Source organism: Anneissia japonica, unplaced genomic scaffold, assembly GCF_011630105.1.
Source record: "Anneissia japonica isolate Jap-2015-1 unplaced genomic scaffold, ASM1163010v1 scaffold288291_len444093_cov181, whole genome shotgun sequence".
Lineage (NCBI taxonomy): Eukaryota > Metazoa > Echinodermata > Crinoidea > Comatulida > Comatulidae > Anneissia > Anneissia japonica.
The window spans coordinates 51,765-70,774 of NW_022731168.1; the positions used below are offsets into that span (position 1 = coordinate 51,765).

The 19,010-nt window shown below is 34.2% G+C and overlaps 1 protein-coding gene across 4 annotated transcripts in view; it reads left to right on the top strand.

Moving 5' to 3' along the window:
• LOC117115217 (tyrosine-protein kinase ABL1-like) overlaps window positions 1-19,010 on the top strand; it is a 55,178-nt gene that overhangs the window by 27,618 nt on the left and 8,550 nt on the right. For 3 of the 4 annotated variants that reach the window (XM_033258919.1, XM_033258920.1, XM_033258921.1), the window contains 4 exons: window positions 15,488-15,655; window positions 16,254-16,552; window positions 16,650-16,922; window positions 18,117-18,201. In XM_033258919.1, coding sequence (XP_033114810.1) covers window positions 15,488-15,655; window positions 16,254-16,552; window positions 16,650-16,922; window positions 18,117-18,201 — 825 coding nt within the window. Of the gene's footprint in view, window positions 1-206; window positions 228-15,487; window positions 15,656-16,253; window positions 16,553-16,649; window positions 16,923-18,116; window positions 18,202-19,010 lie in introns of those variants that run through there. The other variant, XM_033258922.1, reaches the window with a different exon arrangement.

The window sequence follows — 19,010 nt, forward strand, 5'->3', positions numbered from 1 at the left end:
TTCCACCACTTACCAGAGGCACTCAATGAGCACTCTTGTATGATCAGTCTGGGCTTAAACAACCTAGCTGAAGTGCAACTTGCCTGACAGTGCATTTACACCCCTTCAGTGTTGATAGAAAATCAGCAGTGCAAGTGTTTCAATTAATATAGATTAGCTATGTTTACAAGTTTGAGAGTTATTTTTGTATTGTGCTAAATTGTTTCATGGAAAGTGTTAAAAATAAGGTAAGATATTTTCTGCTTGTAGTTTTTGTTCTTTATGGTACATGTTTATGAAATTCAAATTAGAGATTAACCTTAGATGTTTAAATAAGAGAATTTAAGTGTATTTTCCTGTTTTATTTATTCAAAATGCTTAAATAATAAAAGGATTAAAATGAAAAATACATTTCAAACTAGCTACAGTATGTTACCCAATCTTCCATAGTTTTTCTCATTTTTAAATTTGTGAGCATTGATTCAGTCAAATTAATTAGGAATGCACATTTAAGTATATTTGTAAGTGCCGTAGTTTCTTGGGTGTAATAAGCTGACCCTGGGCATCCCCTAGGGGGTGCCCGGGGAGTCTCTCCTCCCCCATCCCCCTCCCACCTAAAATGTGTTTTTCCCTAGTTACTGAAAATGCATTCTTTGCCACTTTGGGGATACAAATGAAAATTTAAGAATCCGCATTTTTTCTTGAGGATGCATGTTTCTGTCATCCAGGAACCTACCACTGGCATGAGCTGGCAGTGCATTCTTTGATCCTATTGATGCAGCTAGTTTTATATGAAAATCTAGAAAGAGAAATTTTTGAATTTTTACAGACCCTTATCAAAATTTATCAAATAAAGAAGACATTAGATACCATTAGAAAATGTCAAATTATATGATGATACAGGTCTCCCCCTAATAAAAGACCCTGCCAATTAGACCACCTCCAATCAAAGACCACTTTTCTATGGTCCCAAATTAAGAATGTCTTTTATTTTTATTATTGTAATTAGGGACCAAAGAAGACCATGAACACCCCGGGCCCAAAAGTGGTCTTTAATTGGAGGGAGACCTGTACTGTAATAAAAAAAAATTATTATCTCTAAACATTTTTAGTTCGAGGCATGCTCTTTGTTATAGATCCATGTTGCTGATGTGAGGGGATCAAACAAATGTGCTGGTTCATTGGTTGTTGCCAACTTCATTGTCAGATTTGTATCTGACATGATTTACTCTTTCATAAAACTGTAAGATGTGCAACGTATTGCCCGTCCCGCGATATTGTAGTTACAGTAGCTCCATTTGATTAGTTGAGAGTTTTACTTGAAATAGAAAGCCAATGCAACTCAACCCTGGTGAAGTGCTCCATTTTTAGTGTTCGAATATGTAATAACAAAACCAATTATATGTAATTTTTATTATAGACAATATTGCATTTATGTGCATTTTTTAAGCGTGAGAGTGTGAGAGAATGCGCTAGTCTCGCACCGAATGTGTGAGCCTTGGTTATATGCAGGAGGTTCTTACTGTACCTGGTGGTTGTAGCAAAACACTCTGAAAGCAATCTCAGGCATACACTAGATTCTCAGTCATCACGGCCATTCCTTGAACCTTGTCCCAGACTACCTGGTTCTCATCCAACACATCCCTACACTTCTCCATTTCAGAGTCCACCATATTTGAGACAAGTATATAGCTTCTGTCACAATCCGGAGAATATACAAGGTACTGGCATCATTATTTCTCTGGTCACTGGATACTGAGTTAGCAAACCGGTACATTTTATGCAAATTTCTCTGCTCCCTGGGGGAGTATCTCTAGTCATGCTGCTTCACACGCAAAACCCATACCATACTATATTGTAAACTTCTCGCAATTCAGTATTTTTCTACGAGTTGAAGTTATTAAAGAAATCAGAAAAATCTGAAATCTGAAAAATCATACCATCCTACCACCAGGTACCCATTTATACTACTGGGTGGAGAAAGGCAAACATAGTGCCTTGCCCAAGGAAACAAACAATGCAACGAGGAGTGTCGGTCCCGAAGTCTAACACCTTAAACGGTACAACTCATGCTACTACATAGTGCTGTACAGTTATACAGTACGGTAAGTTATTTATTAAAAGAAGACCATGCTTAAAGCAGGAAAACATACTGTACTCAGCATTTAGACTTCACTCTTAAATTTCTATTGTCAGCTTCAAATTCAGATTTATTGTACCTTTGAACTTTTTCCAAATATGAATATAATGCCATAGTTTTTGCCATCTACTTAGTTTCTTTGTTATTGCTAGAAACATAAATCATTTATGGTTCATAGCCTGCTAGTTTGGATCTATAGAAGTATTTGAACTTTTGGATGGTCAATACATTAGTACAAGCTGAGGCCCAGATGTAGAGTGTCCCAAGAGATTTAACAAGCTAGCTGTAGACAGTTATCTGCAGTGTTCTGCCTCATTTCATGCTTATGCACACATTTTTATAGTGGAAGTAATGATGACATGTTGTGTATTCCTGATTTAGCAGTATGTGATGCTAACACAGTTTGTAATTGAGGACGCTGGGGAATGATTCTGACTCAGAAGCTACTTTTGTTTTATTGTTTCCCCATTTTTTTTAAAATAAATATGTTAATTACTGCATTAGAATGTAGAAGCCAAATATAATTTTTCTTTCATTAGAGACCAATAAGTTATTTTCTTTATATCCACATTCTGAATTTTTTTTTCTGACCTACTAAAGATTCCAGACACCAAGTCCCAACACAGCAAGGGACTAAAATACCAACCCAGTAAGGGACTGAAATACCAACCCAGTAGCACTGGGGCAGATGCAGGATTTGGCGGTGGGTGGTGCTTGAGAGTTGACACCATCTCAGCCCAACCATATTTGTGGCAAACATTTTGCAAACATTTTGAGAATAACGACTCTCATAGCGTAAAAAACTTGCCCGTAATTCACATCATCAATATAATTACAATACAACAATTATTTATACCATCCATCATATGTACTACATGTATGTTTCTACAGTAAATCTATTTCAGTCTACAGTAAACCTATTATAGCCTGTATCCGCCCCAGGAGAATACTGTACGTGCCAACATCTTGATAATAAAAAATGGGAGAATTTGCTGTGTGGCAGGCTCAGAAAGAGGTGTTTCCATTACATGGGGTCTAGGGGATGTAACCCCCTGGGAAGCTAGCTATTTAATTTATTATAAGGGTAATCTCATGATTCTTGTAATGTGCATTCCAATAATAAATGTATTGATTTAAACTTGTGTGTTTGAATCACTGTTTTCTTATGTAGTCTATGGGCATGTTTCTGCTGCAAATCCCAAAAATACAGGAATAATACAGGTATTCAAAATACCTGAATAATACCGATACCGAAATCCTAACCCCATTTCTACTGCCGATCTGAGCTTATTCTAATGGGTGGTCGTGTCTGGTTTCTGTCAAAAACACGACGGAATTTCGTCATCGTTATCCAAAAGGCCATTCGCAAAGCGGAAGTTTGAATTGACCTTTGACGATACTATCAACAACAACTCTACCGTAACTGCGCGAAAATTCGAAGATGCTAGCGATACAGCTAAAAAATATTATTATTTTAGTATCGGTAATTTTGTCGATGCTAGCAAATGGTCGTCGGCATGGCAACTGTTTGGTCCATTATTCCGAACCGCCAAGATATCGAAAGTTTATGTGGATTTTGCAAAAGCGAAGAAGGCGATTGCTGACAACCCTAGCAATGGTACTGGGCATGGCATCTCGTTTTGTGCCACTGAACTTCCCATTAATCTTTTCTTTGCCCCACGCTAGAACCAAAAAATGAGTTATCTCTTCAGTCCACATCTTTTCACTAGGCCTACAGACAGTATTTTGTACCTTCGCACGCCTACACACTGGCTAAGCTAGCAGAGAGAAAAAGGTCGTATCGGGGTCATTCGGGGGGTCACCAATACAGGTATTTTGTGTTGCAACTGAATTTAGGGACTGTAAATACCGTTACACATTCCTGAATACCGGTATGTACCCTCAATCAATAGCGATTTTTTAAGCGGTACAGAAATACCTGTATTTCTTAGGATGGCCCATTTCTGCTGCAAAAAAAAATACCGGTATTTTAAAATACCTGTATTATACAGGTATTTTCTGGCAGCAGAAATAGGCCCTATGTCTTATGGATCAGTTTCTCATTTGCTGGCTTTTTTAGTACAAGATACAAAATCTGGATTCAGTACTTCTCATAAACTGAAACTTCATGTCCAATTGACTAGAATACTTGTATAAAAAATAAAGAACCTTCACTTAAAAACGATTTCAGACAGACTGTCGCTTCGCTAATCTTCTTGTCTTCCATCTAAAACAACCATAATTTACTTTCTCCTTGGTATAGCCTACCAGCACTCCCATTGCTTATCCATCCACTTATTGTCATGTCACCAAAACAGGAGTCTCCCTGCCAAAACGGGAGTGTTGGCCTATGGAATTCTATTGATTGACCTTGTCATTCACAGCAATATTCACAAGGAAGTAGATATAATAATAATGATAATAATAATAATGTTAGAGTTCACTTCACGCCAACTAGGCCTCACATTATGAAGGAGCTTTCGATTCGTGCGACGACATGACGCTAGAACGGAATCACTCATGTGTGACCGTCCTACATGACGTCCTATGTTCTCTGTGTATATAGATTTCGCCAAATTGCGTTCCAGAATCTACTCAATGAGGTGACAATGTTTTTGCATGCGCAGATGACTTTTAGTGACGTCATTACGTTCAACGTCCTACTATCGTCGTACAATTGAAAGCTCTCTATTATTACTGGTTAGTCAAAAGCACATATGGAACACATACTTACTCCCCATGGGGAGAATGCCATAATGTTGTAGCTGTAATGAATTTATACAGGTAATGTTCCAACATACCAGTTACCCACTTGGGTGGAGGGCGACAACTGTAGGTAAAGTGATTTGCCTAAGGACACAAGCGAAATGCGAGGGCTGACCGCTGATTCTGCTGTATTAAACAATAGTCTTCTTAGTAGCAAGAGAAGCTTTGATACCATATTTAGTGTAACACAGTTGTTTATGCAAATAGTCATTGCAAAGATGCCTGAATATGGGTTCTTCTAGTGGCATATTGCAATATAATACAAGAGTGAACTTACTTATTCTTGTCTGTATAGTAAAATAAGTGTACTACTTGTCCTACTAAAATTCATTTTAATCTTCTCAACATTACTATTCCCTTACTTAACTGTAGTACAATTTACCGTTGCTTTTCCAATCAATCAATTGCTGTCAATACTTCTAATTCCCTGCTAGCTGTTTTTACCAATGAGTAGAACACTGTGTATTAAATGTAGGTTAAGTAGGTATCTGCGAATACTATGATAGATGAAGTGCTTTTTGTGATACCAATGTTGCCATTTACCTGTGTTATTACATTTTCTGTAACATGTGTTGAACTTGGTAAACTGTAAATGAACTTAAGTAATTGCTTATCCATGTTCCATACACAATTTTTGCCAAAACAAATTATAAATTATTTTATTTCTGTACAGTAATAATAGATTTCATATTAAGTGAGGTTGCCAAAGCCAAATATCGGTACATTTAAATGCACAGGAAATCCTGCAGAATTTCAGACATTCCCATAGCCACATATAAATAATTGGGATTCCCAAGTCTTGTGCAAGAACCTCAGGAAAATCAATTTCTCCAAAGCATTGCAACTCAAGCAACCAAGAATCTCTGAAATAACTAATCTCCCACAATTTCATGATGTTTGAATTAGTTTTTACTATTGTTGTCAAAATTCTCCCTTAAGTCAGCTGACTAACACCACACACAGTAAAATATAATTAGATGCGAATAATGAACAGTGGTATGTGTGTGTGTTATTGTCATATTCACAAGAAGAAAGGAGCTTAATCCTTTTCTAAAATGAAAAATGAAATATATACAGTAAACACATGTAATATGTCTCCTAATATTTCGGTTAAAATAAGTAAGTTCAAGGTTTTCTGAGAATGAATTAAGGGCACAATTTGCAGACCATCTTTTTAGGTTATTTCCACAAATCTTCCAGTTTTGTGAGGTATTATGGAGATAGTTCCAGAAATTAAGAGAGAGGAGAATAAATGTCCTTTTAAGTCTCTGGAATCATGAATCTCTCATGCTTGAACAAGGTTCAGTGTGTATTGTAATTTTCTAATAAATTTGGACCTTCATTAATTTAATGCTGGAAAAAATTAACTACAATTAATAAACCCCTGTGGCTCATTTCTATTCCCATTTTATGTTTCTCAAATTTCTATTTCCTTATAACCCAATGACCTAAAGCAATATGTAACTTCCATAGTCATCTCTTTTTCTTCAATTTCCCGACAGACATAACTCTGTGGTACCACTGTGTGTCGTGTGCTGACCCATAAAAATCCTCTCAAGGGTCACAGGTTAAATTTTAATTTATCACTGCTTTCATTGTGTTTTAGCTGAAATTTAAAATGTAAAATTTAAATTTATAGTGTAGTAAGCCCTACACATTTTTCAGGATGGGAGGTGAAGCATGGCATGGGTCCATTTATTATCGAGAAGACTCAATTCTGTGAGCAAGCAAGAATATCCCGGAAAATAACTCATCTTCCGCAATTTGATGATATTTTTACCAGTATTTAATATACTGTATTATTAGTTGTCTCCCAGAAGTCAGTAGTATCACCATGTACAGTAACATATAATTAGAAGTGTTTAAGAAACTTGCTCAGATCTCACACAGATGTGGATTCTTTCAACTTGAGACCCTTGATGTGGTCCTGTGAGCAATAAGAGCAGGAGATTGTTTCTTGTTGTCCAGTCCAGATACTCACAAACTATTTTTTGTAGGTTTGTCCTTTTTGTCTTTCATGCCAAAACAAGTTATCCTAATCTCGAAAAGTTCCAATGAGGGCTGTATAATATAGGCAGTAGACTGTATTGGCCCTAACAGCCACCCATACAAAAAAGATCTATTAATCAATTAGCCGAGTGTTACTAGAGGGGCCCTAACAGCTGCCCATACCAAAAAGATCTATTAATCAGCCAAGTGATCTAGTAGTCAATCAGCCAAGTTTTTCAAGAGCTCTTATCAGAGCTAAAAATGGCGAAGAGATACAATTTCTACACATTAATACTGTAGGCGGAAGAAAGATCATTTTCAGTACACTCACTCTGGAATGTACTAATCAGTTCACATTAATAAATCAATGCCAGAATTACTTAAAAAGTGGGTATTTTGCACCATCAACATGAAATGCTAATAATTGGCACTATTATTGTAATCTAAACAGTTATATTATTACACTATTATCACTCTCCAAATTTATAGCAATTCATTTTTTTTTTACAATTGTATTCAGTTTTATGTAGTTTTATATGTATCGCCAATTTACAATGCAAAATATAGGCCCAAGTAATTATTTAACGTTCAGAATGGCTTATAAAATTACTAGGTGAGCAGATTATGGCCAATTGTTGATAATTATTATTCGAGTAATGTTATTTTTTATATAATTTAGCTAAAACTATAATTTAAAGCGGAAAATTTGCGGCCATTTTGAATGCGTAATTTGGAGGTGTTCCCCCAAAGGGATTTTGGGTAATTTTGAGTTCTGAACCTCCCAAGACCTATATTTTCAGAAAATATCAAAATTAGCCGGTAGTACTTCCATTGCCACCTCCCCAAAAACAGCCTCTAATCTGCTCGCCTATACCAGTCAGACAACAAAAAGGTGGAACTTGATACAATAACAAAAATTTTGTGAAACAAGATGGCAGATTTATTAATGTTCCTGTTTACTTAATAATGTTGTCAACCAACTGATAATTGTATGCTCTTTGCAATTATTGGTTCTCTTGAACAGTAGTATTATAGTTCAGAGGTTAAAAGACTTTGTGATGTTTACAGAAAAATTGGGCTTTGCGAGCACATGTTCCTCTGTGAACAAATCGCAAGTGTTTCCTTCCTTCCTGTAGTCACTAATCACATGATTTTGGCTCTCATCCAACAATCAACAACCATCATTTAATATTAAAATAATTTGCAAAAGCATATTACATTGGAGACATAAAGGATACATTCAATGATGCTAATAACACTATCGTAATCATCGAGAGATATTTGCGCCGTCTTGCTGTTGCCAACCTTCCACTTTGAAAATCAGCCTTTTCTGCTAGTTTTAATATTTACTAAATTCCACTTAAATTTCACATGGGGGTTCATGTATGTTTTACATGACTTTTAGAAGTTTTTCTTTTCCTGTCTTATTTTGATTAATTTGTGAGCAATCATCCCCCCTCTTTTTGTCAGGCCTGCCAGTATCCTGATTGCCGCCTCTGAGTGCCCGTTGGTCTGTGGCAGGGCAAATATGTTTCCCGTATTTTTGTTTGAGCCGCCTATTTAGAGGTTCCAGGAACATGACAGAGTGGCGATGGATGGATGAACCTCTAAGATATTGCACCCATTTTGCCTGTTTTCAGTAGTTAAGTTGATAATAAATGTACATTTAGTATTATTTAAAAAAAAAAATATTAAAATAAAATGAAATAACCTTTATAAATATAATAAATGAAATGCAGAAAAGGCTGTTGCTCTTTGCAAGTTGAAATGGCGCCGCAACCAGCTCTCTGAGATGGATATGTGCGTCTTACAAGGTGCCATTATTATTATCTCTACAAATATGAAATTGTATAATTTAAAGCAAGTTTTAAGTTCATGCTTATTTGTTTTCAGTGGCTTAGGCTGCTTTTTGTCTTCAGTACAGCTTGTGCATTTTTATTTTGTCAGTCTATGTACAGTAAAATGTCCATTTTACGAATGTCGATTTTACGAATATTCAATTTTACAAATTGGGTTTGCCCCTGATGACCTTTTCGACCAATTATTACGTTTGACAAAGTGATAATGTATATTTTTTCTTAATAAAATCAAGTTTGTTGTATTTATTTATTAATAGTTCGATCTTTTCTTCTATTTCTGGTATAATAATCATTATATTATTGTACCAACCAGAACAACGAACTACCAATGCAAGTGTTGTCGGATTGAATGCACATGTTCACGATGACGAACGAGAGTGTTGTGGTCAGCAGATTATTGACATCGTGAATATTAGATATGATCGCGAAGTGCTTGTAAACAACAGAATTCAGCTATCTGAAAACTAGAAAGAACACGATAGAAAGGTCCATAAAACATACAGATGTTTGAATAAGAGTTTAAATAATATTTTGTTAAGTGGAAGAATGCCAGCAATTAAAATAATTTAGTTTTTATCAAAGGTAAATTCAGCTAGGCTCTAGCGCGGTAGACCTGTCGTTTCATGCTAGGCCTGACCGCCGTCAGCCTATCGGCGCTCAATGGCAGGGGATAGCTAGGCTAACTGTAGGTTATTGGAAACTGACACCCGATCAATTTAAGAACACTCTTTGGTACCAAGGGTTACGTAAAATGGACGTTTTACTGTAAGTTTATTGTATCATTTAAGTTAATGTACAATGTCTGAGACTAGACAAAGGAATGTTTATGTATTGTTGTTAACAAATATCTAGATTATGCTATTAATACATTTCAAAATGTTTGAAGGAAATTGATGAAGTCATGGTTGAAAAATAGGATCAAAGTGAATTTTAAAATTGCAAAAATAACTGGGTGTTATTGTAATCCTAAAGAGTGATAGTACTGTATCTAAATACATTGCAGGATAACAATTTAAATTATTCTGTAATTTGGTATTGTAAAGCACTTATAGTATTTTCGGGGGAGGGGGAACAATCTTGGCATTCAGCCTTACAGACTCATCTTATTGATCAGAAACAAGGTTGTTAATATTTTAACAGAACCACATTTAATTTATTATTTAAAGATTTTAACTGCTGGTGTTAATGTGTATTAACAGTGTACAGTTATACTGAACATCACACAATATTTTGGTATTTAAAGAAGGCCCTTTAATACGTAATTTAAGACCAAGCAAATGAAAGATTACCATATACATATTTATAGGAATATTGTAAGTTGTAACCTATTTATGTAAAGTGTAACATTCAAATTCGGAAATTAATTAGAATTAAGCAAAAGTGTATGCTACTGTAACATCCCGTAGTTGCTTTGCTTTGATATTGTTAATATTGTTTCATGGGAGAGAAGTTATTTTATCAGACCTCTGCCATATAGTCAAGTATGAAGTATGATTGACCCTTTAAATGACCTTGAAATAATAGTCTTAGTAGCTCCCAGCAAGACATTCACTATTAAATGAACTTGACATTGCCAGGGTCATAAATAAAATAGGTGTAAAGACATTAGTCTGAGAAAAATGGTACACACAACAGAAAACAATACTATTAAAAAAGAAAATTATTGATGTTGTTGTTATGATGATGAGATTAGTTGTACATGCACTACAAAAGAGAATGATTATGCCCTCTTATATTCAAAATCTCTTAAAAAATAACCAGTATTCTAAGAAACTATATATGACAATCTGATATTACATATTGCAAACCTATTTAACCATTAAATGTGGTATCTTGTTCAGAGGTTCTGATATGTGAAAATGTAAATAATAACATCAAAATAAACCACAGTAGGAAATGTAAGTAAACACTATGCCCGCAAGCCATGCCACAATTGTGGCAATAACAATTGGGGAAATTCGTACTAACTGCCATGAAATTTATAACAATAGAAACAATCCACTGGTTTTGTCATCTGCATTCCTAAACCAAATAGTAACAGAGCAGCAAAAACTACCGTCATCTGGAAGAAAGAAAAGTGCTACTGTATATGAAAAAGAATAAAAGAAAAACGGTGTAAATGTATCTATAAATGATTTTACATTTCAGCCCTCCATCTGAAACACAAAGAGAGCAGCGGTGAGAATTGAACCGGGGACCTAGAGATAAAATCTTTTGTGTGCATTGTTCCACTGGTCTCTCCGATATTATCACATGTTGATCTTATAACATGGTATGTAATTTAGAAATATGAAATAAAGTTGGTGTAGATTTTATGAATGTTACAAGGACAGAGCTCATTTGTATGATGCATATAGTTTCTACTATATAGAAAGGCATGATACGACATCACAGTGATATAGATGAATTTAACTAGAACCAGTCTTAAAATGCTGTGTATTCTTGTCATATCTAGCAAACTATAGTTCACTAGGTGATCAAGTAAATAAGCTGTGAATTTCTACTTTGAACATTGATTGCGTAGTACGACCAAAAGTCATACCAGGATATTTGCTCAATATAATGTCACTGTGGATGTGGTATTGATGACTGAGATACTGAAACCATGTGTAATGATTACTGAACCACAGTTTATCCAGGTGTTTGAATCAGGGATCTTAAGGTGTATTTTGACTCCCAAGTATTGATTGTTAGCTCATAGGCCATGAACTCATCCATCAGGATTTGTTTTTTCGGTGGATGTATTGTTGATTACTTTAGTAGGATCTGCAACGTTGTTATCAATTTAAAGCCAGCAGTAAAAATACAAATCAAATATGATTTTAAAATATATATCATTTTCAGAATTACAGCACTTTGAAAATAGGATTTATTTAGAAGTTATACATAATAAAAAGTACTGGTACACCGTCATAAGTTGAATGCCTCATTTAGATATTGACCTGCGAGATTTAACGATCCCACAGGTTAGATGTAATCAAATACCATATTCGGGATTTGGCCAATAGACCATTTACATCACTGAACTTAAGAAGGATACAGTATAAACAGGTCTCCTTTGATTAAGTTATTAGCTCGTCAGTTGGCTTTCACGCTAAAATTAGCCAAGATGAACACGCAGAGACTAATTAGCCATGCTATGTGACAAAAAGAAACATCGCTGCGATCAAGATTTAATTGGTTTTCCATGAAGTGAAGGAGTTTAGACATGATTATTTTATTGAGGATTATGTGTTCATTGCTTCCACTCTTTTTGTGCAGAGTAGAAGCAAATTTTTGTTGTATCCCTTGTAAGAGATTTTTGGCTTAATTAGTGTTATCAATAGTCTGACCATTCTTCCTGTGATGTACAGTACTGTGTTCGTAAACATTAAAAATAATGGAGTACTACAACAGCAGCATTCTAGGTAGAGCAACTAAAATTTCTACTTGTGATGAGAGTGCTTTCCCTGTGAAAAGTTACAAAAAGCATCTATACAAACCACATTATTAACTTTCTATGTTATTAGTCTTTGATGGCTCTAGAATTCAAGGAGTTGGGGGAGGGAGGAGAGAAAGCTTTCCAACAGGGAGCCCCAGTCAGTAAAGTGGTCAAAGCCTTTTGGGGTCCAAAAAAAAAGCATATTGGGGTCCAAAAAAAAGCATATTGGGGTCCAAAAAAAAGCATAATGAACAAATATTGGTATCCAGTTTATACAGCAGTATATTTTAAGTTACAGTATACCTGTTTTGTTCCTATTTTGAAATCTAGTCTAATTTACAAATGATGACATTTAATATAACTAATTAAGTACCGGTAATAATATAATTGCAGAGAGTATAGAATATTAATATTTTCTAAAATTTACAAAAGTTATCTATTGGTCAAGCAATCAATATTGCTGTCATGTTATTATTGCATCACAGTTGATCATTAATGCTGTTTCTCATTGGTGAAGAGAATTTCAAGATAGATAAATATACATGTAGTATACAATTAGCATTAGGAAGCTAGGTAACTTAACTATCGCCATTGTACAGTAGTATGCCCTCTATTTGAACCTCATATGGATCAGAATTAGTGACATAAATTTACTAGTAACAGAATTGTTCCGAGGTAAGCCCTGTTGCCGGTTGCACAGTTGACGGATTGCGGCAAATATTTAGAATCAACATATGCTTGCTGCATTAATTTAACGCTTTCAAAATAGTACCGTGGACATTTTGACAGCTGCAGGACTTTTTGTGGTTGTTTGTTGAGGAAAGTGTTGCAGGAAATGAAGCAGGGCGTGTCAAACACGTTAGGTACGCATACGGTTTGCACGTTTGTATGTGTTGTTTAGAAAACATTTATTTGTGCTTGCTTGACATCCAGAAGTTATATTTTCCATTTTCTTATATATTAGAACATTGAAAGTGAAAATCATTGTTTCTATCATTTTTACATATTTTTATGAGACTTTTGTTTTCTTTTAATAATTACTGTAATAAAACTGTGATTTATGTTTGGTATATTTGAGAAATATTCTCTACTGAAGGATGTATTATTTTATGAATCTATTATTATTATTATTATTATTGGAAGTACTGTAAATTTAACATTATTAAAATATATAAATTTCTAATTTACCATTACCATCATAAAAAATAACCTGCAATGTTTTAATGGCTGTTGTTATATATCTCTTCCATCTTTTAATTATTGTATTTTTTACTGCATTTGACCATTGTTTTAATATTTTTACTGTCAACTGTATATTTTAATGTGAGTACTGATTTTCCTCTTTTTGAGCAATGAAATTTATCTTATTTTATCTTGTCTTATCTCAATATTTCTATTATGTCTTTGAATAACTCATTTAAAAGGCTTAATAAATTCTAATGTTTTTTATTTTTAAGTCACGATAATATATGCGTTGTATACTGTAATATTAAACCATCATTGGGATGAAATTTGATTTAGAATGCATTGCCCGTGGAGAATTTGTCTTTTCCATTCTCTTTAAATTTGGAGCGTTTCTCGTTGATCTTGTATTCTTATTTGCAATCCCTGGAGAGAGTAAAAAATTTTTCTTTGTAGATAATCTCATTCATACTTGTGTAGGTGAAGCTGTATGATAAAGTTGGTTATGGTATATGCAGAAAGAAATGGTGACATCATCATTATCACCATCCTAATTCATCAATACCGGTATCTTGACGTCGTTGTTGTAGACATCATCACAACCATCATCATCACTGACATATTAGTGTCGCCACCACCGTCATCATCATTAACATCGTCTACATAACAACCATTCACTACAACTGTCATCACTATCATCATCACAATCATCACCATTGTCATCATCATCATCACTATTAACATTAACATTATCATCAGTACTATATTTTACTATCATCATTGCAATAACTATCGTCGTTGTTAGGCCTGGAAAAGTAAATTGTTTGTTTGCCCTTTTTTTTAAATGATAAATATTTTATTTTTTGTTTTGTTTTAAGATACTTATCAGATGGAATAAAAATAACCCACAGAGGCCTAGAATGGCAATATCTTACATCAGAAAACAACTTTAGACTAATTTTTAGGGTATCTGGCAAAAAATAAAGATAAATTCACTTACAATTCACAAATTTAAGAAAAAATGAAAATGTACTAAAATACAAAGCTATATCAATTGGAAAACATTAAAGGCAAATTATCTATTTGCTGGGTAGTAAATAAATAAAATAAATAAAAATAAAAACGTAAATGTAGGAAAACAGCATTTACACTATTGAAAATATGCAAAGCCATGTCATTCATAACTGATCTGTCTCATACTACTTACAGTGAATGAATTAATGTATTCATTCCGTCATGGCTGTACTATTTTGTTTAATATTTTATATGCTAGAAGGAGCTTATGTGTTAAAATAATTTGTCTATCAATAGACATCTATATGTTCATTCAAAATGGTATAGTAGTTAATGTATCTTTGAGGTGTCTAGTATATGATAATTTTTGGTTACCTTTCTTTATATACTGTACTTAACATTCTGCATAGATTTATTTCAGATGGAACCATAGAACCGTAAAACCTCAAATTGAAGCCCTGGGCCTCTTCTTTTCTGTGCGAACTTTGCATGGGCTTCTTTTCAAGATGGGCTTCTTTTCGAGACTACTTTTGCCAAGTAAATAGTGGGGGGGGGGGCTTCTTTCCAAAATGAATACTGTATTAAAATTTTGTGAATTTGTACTATAAACAATAAATAAGGCCACTGTAACATGAATCTGTATCATGGAATGTATTTAGCTTGCATTAAATCACCTAAACTAATATATAAAACAAGCTTGTATTTAATTTATTTTGTTTTCTGAAATTCATGTACAGTGTATGTACTGGCTTCTTTTTGAGATGGGATTCTTTTCGAGGCTAATTTTGCAAACTAAAGAGGGGGGCTTCAACTTGAGATGGGCTTTATCTTGAGATTAAGCCCACTGGGCTTAAATTCGAGGTTTTACAGTAGTAACACCATGCATGGTTAGGAAGAACAATACTTTTATTCAAATTTTGCATTCAATTCTCTATCATTGTTATTTACTACAAGTAAGTGCATTGACACTTTTCAATATTTAGAGTTAGAGTTATTTACTTCCTGATTATTGTTGGTCTCATAAATTCCTCTTATTTCATTCAGCCTACATATTACTAAATTAATTCAATTATCACAGCTCATTCACATTAGTTTTTGTATATTTAAGTAACGTTAATATTCTTTGTGTCATTTCAGATAGTGGTATAGACAAGATACATTCCCGACCCCTACCACATACCCCTATGAACTCCGAGATCTCAAAATGGAATTCCTCAGATGATATCTTTAATTTTGACCCAGATGTATTTGTTATATTATATGATTTTATGGGAAGTAGTGATGGGCAGCTAGGTGTGAAAAAAGGTAATAGCAGCTAGAGAATTATTTTTTTCAAATGAAAATATAAATAATTGAAGATGATAACAATGACAATGACAAAAGCCGTGGTAGCGGTCATGGAGAAGATTGCAATGCCGATGATAATAGATAATAATGTTGATGACGATGAGGGTGATTGTAGAGATGTTATGGGTGATGATAGCTGAAGCACCCTTGATGGATACAATAGCAAAATTACAAAAGTATTGTCTCTAATTGTTTTTGATCTTCTGTTTCATTCAAGGAAGAGCGTGATAGTTGGTAGTCTTTGGCCAATGAGCCTATAAATTCAATTGTCAGATACTGTACATCAAACTGATTAAAATTGCAATCAGTAAATATGAGTAATCAATTAAAGATTCAATCAATAAATCAGTTATTTAGTCAAGCAACCAATAAAACCTAACCTAAAGCTATGTCCAGATTATCAAATTTTCTTGGACAAAAATCTGTTGTATACCCATATGTAGTCATGATGTGCCTATATATGGTTATGGTGTGATGTCATATTTAGGTATGTCCACATGTTTTGTCAAATAAAATTTGATAGTCTATATTGTATATACTATATTCTTGTTTGCAGGGGAAAAAGTAAAAATTTTATCATACAACTCAAACGAATGGTGCCAAGTCAAAAGCAGTAGCACAGGTTGTACAGGATGGGTACCATTCAGCTACGTAGCCCAGGTTAATAGTCTTCATAATCATGCTTGGTACCATGGTGCAATCTCGCGCAACAATGCAGAATACCTCCTCAACAGTGGAATTGACGGCAGCTTCCTGGTCCGAGATAGTGAAAGTAGTTCCGGTCAGCTATCAATATCGCTACGCTTTGATGGAAGGGTATTCCACTATCGAATAAGTAATTCTTCTGATGGGAGGGTAAGCATTATTTTAGTTTTTTTTCTTTTGGCTTTTTTCAAATTGGCAGATGATAAATGTTTTATGATTATTTTACTAAATTATCTTCTTTTTATAGGTATATGTCACTTCGGAGAGTAGGTTTAAGAGTGTGGCCCAGCTTATACATCATCATTGCAAGGTGGCCGATGGGCTAGTAACGACACTCAAGTATGCTGTGGCCAAGAAGGACAAGCCAACAATATACGGCGTGTCCCCGCAACCTGACGAGTGGGAAATAGAAAGGACAGATATTATTATGAAGAATAAACTAGGTGGTGGACAATACGGTGAAGTCTATGAAGCAGTATGGAAGAAATATACCAGAACAGTTGCTGTGAAAACATTAAAGGTAATGATATTACTGTGTGCACTATTCATTAGCATAGATCATATGTCCTAGTCCTCAGTGAATCAGTTAGAGCAGAGGCTGAAATTTAGGCCAGTGGCGTATGTAGGAGTTTTGGGTCCTGGGGGCAGTAAGGTGAAGCGGGACTCAATGATTAAGTGGGTGGGTGCAGCTTGCAAAATAAGGTGATTTTTATCTACTTGAGCTTAATTTTTTTTAGACAGGGGAAAGTTTTTTTAGAGAGGGCATGTTCCCCTGTGTGCCCCTAGATATGCTACTTATTCAGGTTCTCAACCTCAAGTATGCATATGTGTGTATTATTATTATTATTGCTCGTTATTGTTATTTTTATTATGGCTACATGTGTGTTACTTGTTTTGTATGACTTTTTCCAATTCCTTTTTGATTTTATCTTTTTATTTACTATAATTGTTATATTTGAATTATTCATATATTATAATATTTTTTGCTGGAATTGGAAATAAAGTCTTATTGATATTGAAGGTATCAAATCTTTTGATGTGCATTTTTACTTGTGTTCTTGAGAAAGTACTTTACTTTCATTTGGGAAGGTAAAACACTAAATTCGGAAACCAACACCCCATTTTTCACCCGCACAGCTTATGTTACATTCAAGAATCTGGCCCAAAAGATAGGTATTACATCATGTGAGCTTTGACCTTACCTACATCCAAATTACAACCATGTTTTTTTTAAGTCAGCTCCAAGTGATGTTTTGATAAATTGATCCACTTCACAAAAAAATGAAACAAGGTATCAATGGGTTCTGAGTGGATTTTTCATTGAAACAGAAATTTATAATAAAAACATGGGAACATTATTCTAAGTATCTTTCAAGTAAGGATGTCTTCACATACATTTAATTACTGTCTTTCTTTGGCATAATATAATTCTGATTATGATAATTTCTTTATGAGGATATTCATAGTAAATTGATTATTTTGATGGCTCTGTTTTAAATGTATGGCTGTGTGAGCAGACAAACTTAGTAAAATGGAAATTTCATTATATCTGCTACTGTCAGTAAATTGTAATTATCTATTACATTGCAGCATAGTTAGAACCTTTAAACTACTATGTAAAACTAATTAAATAGATTCTAATTGAATTTACTATGAACGGACAGATCCATTATAATTCCAGGGTATGTCATTTTGATTATAATTTCTCTTTTAGGAGGAGACGATGAAGGTAGAGGAATTTATGCGAGAGGCAGCTGTCATGAAAACTATTAAACATCCAAATTTAGTACAGTTACTTGGTAAGAGTTTCTTACATGCCAAAATAAAAGAAATATTTGTAATTAGTTTTTCCGGTTGTAAATGTAAACATTCACAACCATTAGTTTACTAATTATCCATTTTTAAAAACTTTTAACCCTTTTTTTAAATATAAATCTGCTCAATTACATCCAAATGTATTCACACTTGCAAAAATATTGAATGTTAAAATTTCACTTTTTATTGTCATTCCTGTCTCGGTAATTATTGACTAAGCAAGCTTGCTGTGTCTACACTAACGATACTGTTGCATTAGCGGAATGGCTGTGTCTGAAGTCATATACAGTTGAACAACGCCAGGAGCTTCAGTTCCCTAGCCATTGTGTCATTAGCAGTCGTCTTGATTGCCTTATTGCCTGTAGTGCATTCATTTTTTTTTAAATTTATGTTTATCTTTGATCTGATTTGTGGTCAAGGCTGAAGCTTTTAAAGCATTATTACTACAGAAGCATCCCTGGGGATCTGATGCTCTATAGCTCTACTAGACTAGGCTGCTATTATAACAGATCTCCAATTGGTGTGTAAATTTCCCTAAAGACAAGTTTGTATCCATGGAGGATAGAATTGTACATTGACAGTCTACTCTTAGGCTTCATTACAATAACTGTAGTGCAGACTAAAAACAATATGCATGCCTAGAGAAGTTTGGCAATGGTCTTGTCAAAGAGTGGTATAAGACTTGGCTAGCAAGAAGCAGAATTATGATGACATTACATTTACATTTAAATTAAATAAGTTTCCAGGAATAATCTAAAATGATAAATCACCAAAGAAATTGAACAAATACAGT